The sequence below is a fragment of the Cynoglossus semilaevis genome, chromosome 6 (assembly GCF_000523025.1).
Source record: "Cynoglossus semilaevis isolate Cse_v1.0 chromosome 6, Cse_v1.0, whole genome shotgun sequence".
NCBI lineage: Eukaryota > Metazoa > Chordata > Actinopteri > Pleuronectiformes > Cynoglossidae > Cynoglossus > Cynoglossus semilaevis.
The window spans coordinates 6,387,359-6,393,225 of NC_024312.1; the positions used below are offsets into that span (position 1 = coordinate 6,387,359).

The following is a 5,867-nucleotide window of genomic DNA, read 5'->3' on the forward strand; positions in this document are numbered from 1 at the left end:
ATATATATGCATATATATGTATATAAAGAAAATATATTTAATATTAGGACTTAGTCATTGTCTTGTCACCCATGCAGTGTCAACTGGGAGGCATCTTCAGAGCAATGTGTTCATATTTCAGCAACATTAATTCCAAGAAGCAAGATTTTTAAAAATGTTTTTCTACAAATGTAAAAAAAATAAATTTGAGAAGTACTGTTACACTGAGATTCTGTTCTTTGGATGTCATTTTGTTTGCGTGGCTTCACTCTGATCAAATAAAGGTGAACATGCCGTCTGCTTCTCCAGGAAGTGAGTGTCAGTTGAATGAGGCTGTTCCTTCCAACAACACGTTTTACTGGCCTCGTTGATGGGAAAACATCAAATGTTGGAGAAAACACACCCTTCAGTTTAAGTTGCCTTCTCCAAAGGTGTCGACAGGTCAAGACTATGTCGACGCTGGCAGCCAAAGAACTGCACTAGACATTAAACATGTGATGGTGAGAATGGATGTTTGAAATTTTCCATTATGTCTTTTGAAGGGAAGGAGGTGGAGGAGGCTGAAAAGCAACATGTTTATGGCTCACACCGAAAGACTTGTTCATTTATTCATTTCACCAGTGAAGCAGCCACAAAAGCTGCTGCTCATCTCTTTACGTTCAGCCAAGGATGTGTGGACCACTGCAGTGCAGCCAAGGTGGAGAAGGAGACTGATTTTCTTTTGATGCTTTTAATACTTCTCAGTGAAGGTTATTCTATTTTGAATTCTTGGCTTCTTTACACATCTTCATGTTTTGGTTGTTGAGTGAGTGCCAGCCCCTCAGGCTAACAGTGTTCTCTTTGCATTGACAAAGCGTCTGCATGACAAGCTGTCAATCCAAAAGAAAAATGCCTTGCATTTTATTAAGACAAAAAAAACAAGCAAGCGTCGACCTAGAAAATTAGCAAAATAAGCGCGCCTATTATTTTGAAGGTGTTGCCGGAAGCAGATTGATTTACATACTTCCCCTGTAGCAGCATAGTACCTCTGTAACCTCTGAGTGACTCTCCGGTGTTTTTATAACGTCGCCACATTTCCTCCTCAGGAGCCGGTGTGGTGAAGACAAATTGGACTGAAAGGTTGGTTCCAGTTTAGCCACAAAGCCACATTTATGTGCCGGTCATTGTATCTATTAAGGTCTTAGCGTTAATTTACGTGAGTTATGCAATGTTTACCAAATTACCGTTAATTAACCCGTGTAGTTAAATGAAGGTTAGCGCTGCAGACTGGTATCCAGAATACCGGTGTGCAGCTCTAACCAATATTTATTCAGAATTGATTAATATTTTTTTGTCAGTTGCAGGAAATGTTACACATGGTCCTGTTTTTTTTATGTCCACTGAGGTACTGACAACGTCACACGTGCTAACAATCATACAGTCACTCTGTATTGGTTTATAGACCCTTAAACGAAAGTAATTGTCAACTAAAGTTGTAATTTTTGACGAGATTCTTGTGAGGAACGTAGCAGGATAGCAACTGTCGAGCTAACCGGTGCTAAACACGGTCTTCCACTCACAGCAGTGACTACTGAATGTCTCGTTCTGTAGATAGAACGGAGACTGACTGCACATGTAGCTTCACCGCTAGTTTACAGGCTTAAAGGACACACCGGTTTATATTTAAGTCAGGTCTGAGGATGGTTTCTGAGGTAAATAAATGTTGTATATCCATTGACTGCACTTGCTGTTAAAATAAGCTTTGCTAACAGGCCGAAGAAACTTGGCATAATCATCTACCTTAATTCAGTTTTCCATTAAGTCAAGGTAGAAGTTAACTGTTAACTGAATTGAAAAAGAAAAAAATATGATTGAAGAATGTGCAGTCTACCATTATGTACAGACATAAATCACTGCTGTGCCTGAGTTTAAATCAAATCTATGCTTTGTTCTTGTTCTTCAGCCAGGTCCTCAAACATTCTTCATATTCCAATCTAGGCGCAGTCTACTCATTTCAAACAGACAATCACTGAGTCGTTCAACCGCATGTTTGCCATGCTTTGCCTTATGATGTGGCTGAAAACACTATTATACATCATGTACTCTATGTGCACCTGTCTTCCATAAACATACTCGCCCTAAAGTCTGAAGGTTCTAATTATATGGTTTGTTGATTGAAATGCAGTGACAATGAAGTCTTAAACTTTCACTGATTTAAAAAAAAAAAAGATTGACAGAAAAGTAGGTAGACGGTAAAGTTACTTTGGTGATTGGTTAAAAACAGAGGTCACATTTCGTTGTGTGCAGTGGAGTGCTGTGTCACAATGACAAGTGATTCACTTTCACTTTCAAAGATCAGAACAGGTCATGCTCAAGGAAACTGGATGGAGGCCTTTTATATGAAAAAAAGAAATTAAATTAAATTATCCTAAATGTATATCAAATGAGGTGCAGATACAAGTATTTGTACTCAAGTAAGTATTGGACTAAATGCACGGTGACACAACCCATGGCCACGGTAAACGGCGAAGAGTGGAAGTTTGTCAGTCAAAACAAACATTCCAATGTCTGACCTTGGATGCTGAGAGGCTCCAACTGCAGGTCTTCACAACACGAGTTACTAACCTAACAATGAAGTTGTTGGTTATAACAATTAAGGTACAAACTGAAAAACATCAGGCAAATAATCTTGTGGAAATTGTAAAACCTAAATAAGTAGAAAAGTCTCTCTTGTTGAAGTATCAATATTTACAGAAGAATTTGTTCCCGTGTGTCTGGTTGTCCCGACTCTACGGCGTCAGTGTTGGTAGTGTTTACAGTCGTTCTCATTGCGACCAGGGCGCTGTGAGGTCATGTTCCGACTTCTCTGTCACCGAAGTAAGCGTCCGCCAAGCTGCTTCACAGTTCAGCGGCGCTATGAGCACCATCGAGCTGTTGTTGCCATCCGCCGTGAGGACATTAACCCATGGGAAAGAAGAGCGCCGCTGGCTCCCCGTCATATCCGAGAGCTCACCAACGCCGGTGTCAAAGTAATGGTGCAACCATCCAACCGCAGAGCCATCCATGAGAAGGTGAGGCCTGGAGTAGCACTTGTAGACAACGTCTATTACACCATGGTTGCTTGAGGAACCGACTGGTTTAAATTTCCAATTTGCCGCTTAGATTTGTCAGTGTTCCTTCATGCATGTTTGAGTAGCATACGGCATTTGTACATTTGTAAGAATAAGTTCTGCATAATTGATCATAAAACCCTAGGCTAACTCTAACTCTGGTTATACTAAACCACTGACCAGTGTTAACAACACACCGACAACAGACGGTCACAGTAACAACACAACTGCTGTTGGAATTGCCCCCGTGACCTGGGGCTCTGCTGCTCACTATGTGCTATGATGTGGTTTCAGTACTACGCAAAGGCTGGAGCCATTATTCAGGAGGACATTTCAGAGGCAACGCTGATTTTAGGAGTGAAGAGGCCACCGGAGGAGAAGATCATGGAGAAGAAGACGTACGCTTTTTTCTCCCACACCATCAAGGCCCAGGAGGCCAACATGGGACTTCTGGACGACCTGCTGAAGAAGGTAAGTGCACTCAGCTCGGGCTTTTAAAAAACCCAACAAAAAAACCCGTGGTTTAAGAAAAAAAAAAAAAAGACTAAAGTGCACATTCTGAAGTCAGCAAGGAAATATAATATAACCTGAAATAAATGAAAATCCAGTCCACCATAAACAGTGACTTCAAAAACACACAGTCATGGTTGATCATATTATGGTGTGAATTGTTTATTATAGTTGAAGCTTCTGCACTGAGTCCTTTAAGACATGTTTAATGAGGAGAAGATAAACAAGAGCTCTGTACAATTACCATCCCAGAATGATGATTACATCCATGTAAAGTAACACAACACATCATATGTAATTAAAATCACACAGATATGAATTTTATACATGAAAAATGTTTTTTAAATGCAATTATATTATAGCCAAATGACTTCCTCAATGTCATGTATCATGTGTAATTATATTGTTGTGTAATGAAAACATTTTTTAGGGATAAATAAACATAAATAAATAAAGTATTAATGTGTTCATGATGGAAGGATAATAACAACTTAATTGGTCTCAAATGCAGAACTGTGTGTCTTCTGCTTGAACGACTGGTTTAGCTGAGTTTGCTTCATAAATGACAGGAGCTATGGCTAGTCTTCTAGCACTACACTTTGAAACGCACCAGCTGAACACGTTAAAACAGAAAACAAAAAAAAAAAAAACAAACCAGTAATACAACAAAAACTGAAGAATGACTGACTTTTTAAAATTTCACTTTCTCTTTCTTTAAAGGAGGTTCGACTGATTGACTATGAGAAAATGGTTGATCCTAATGGTTACCGCATTGTGGCCTTTGGCAAGTGGGCAGGTGTTGCAGGTACGATTCTGTTGAAGAGCTTCTCAGAAACAAAGTAGTTTTTGCAACTGTACTTGGATGTTTCCATTTCCTGGTAGTGTTACGAAAGTGTTTGACATCAACAGCTGTCAGTTGAGTTACAACATGGTGTGCAAAAATCAGCTGGTGCTTTGAACCCTGGGGAAAACACGCTTATAGGTGAAATATTTATGTTTGGTTAAAGATGTAAGTTAAATATCTACTTTGCTGCAGTGTTTATAATGTCATCAAAGCCTCACATGATGACACTGTCATAGAACCTCGTTGTCCAGGCTGTCAGTTAGACGTAAACTATTTATGACTCATTTACTTGCTAATATGTTGAATACAAATGAATAAATTATGATTGACAGGAATATGGGATACAATGGGATTTTTTTTCTAATTAAAAATGCCATTAAACACTACATTAAAGAAAATCCCATTTGCTTTGATTCTTCAAGGAATGATTAACATCTTGCACGGGCTGGGCCTCAGGTTTCTGGCTCTGGGCCACAACACTCCGTTCATGGTGAGAAAATGGTTCTGTTTTCACATTGATGCCAGTTCTTCAGCCAGTGTTTTTTTTTTTGTAATTGTGACTCTGTTGACATTTTTCTCTCATCTGTACACAGCACATCGGCATGTCTCACAACTACAGAAATGTCAGCCAGGCCATCCAGGCAGTGAGGGATTGTGGGTACGAGATCTCTATGGGACTCATGCCCAAATCTATGGGCCCCATCACGTTTTGTTTCACTGGAACTGGAAATGTTTCTAAGGTACAAACTGACTGAAATAAAAAAGATACAGATTTTTTTTTTTCCAGGCAAAGCTATTATTCTATATGTGGCTCTGGTTATTTTCCTAACATTCGCTTTTCCTGCAGGGGGCACAAGACATCATCAATGAACTTCCTGTGGAATATGTAGAACCGCATGAGCTGAAGGACGTCTCTGTATCTGGAGGTAAATATGTAGAACCGCATGAGCTGAAGGATGTCTCTGTATCTGGAGGTATGTTTGTTTGACGGCTGTTGACAGGCAGAAACAGATCTTACACTTATGAGACCACTCCATGCATGACGATTGTTAATATTGACTATTATTTCAGAAAATCACCCTTAGATGTCTGAGTAAACATGTTCTTGGACGTGTAGGAGTGTGTTTTTGTCCATATGTACCTGCTTTTACTTCTGTTTTTTAGACATGAGCCGAGTTTATGCCACCGTTCTGAGCCGACACCACCACCTGGTGAGGAAGAGCGATGGCATTTATGACCCCCTGGAGTATGAGAACCACCCCAGGCTCTACACCTCACACTTCAGGACTAGTGTAAGTCTGATTCCCGCTGTGCAAACATATGAGAGAACACATTTCTTAGTGTAACGTGCTATAAAAATAGTACCAACGTCTTCCTATGCATTTCGCTAACATTGATTTCAAATGGGACAAAATACTAAATCAAATCCCAGGCTACTTCATCTC

General features: G+C 39.8%; 1 protein-coding gene across 1 annotated transcript in view; it reads left to right on the forward strand.

Annotated features, from left to right (window-relative positions):
- The first annotated feature begins 948 nt into the window (after nucleotides 1-948).
- aass (aminoadipate-semialdehyde synthase) overlaps nucleotides 949-5,867 on the forward strand; it is a 17,052-nt gene continuing 12,133 nt past the window's right edge. Inside the window, exons 1-9 of the mRNA XM_025056276.1 lie at nucleotides 949-1,098; nucleotides 2,797-3,029; nucleotides 3,363-3,539; nucleotides 4,299-4,383; nucleotides 4,845-4,912; nucleotides 5,016-5,162; nucleotides 5,270-5,348; nucleotides 5,587-5,718; nucleotides 5,855-5,867. The exon at nucleotides 5,855-5,867 is cut by the window's right edge and continues 162 nt beyond it. Coding sequence (XP_024912044.1) covers nucleotides 2,811-3,029; nucleotides 3,363-3,539; nucleotides 4,299-4,383; nucleotides 4,845-4,912; nucleotides 5,016-5,162; nucleotides 5,270-5,348; nucleotides 5,587-5,718; nucleotides 5,855-5,867 — 920 coding nt within the window. The 5' untranslated portion in view covers nucleotides 949-1,098; nucleotides 2,797-2,810. The remainder of the gene's footprint in view (nucleotides 1,099-2,796; nucleotides 3,030-3,362; nucleotides 3,540-4,298; nucleotides 4,384-4,844; nucleotides 4,913-5,015; nucleotides 5,163-5,269; nucleotides 5,349-5,586; nucleotides 5,719-5,854) is intronic.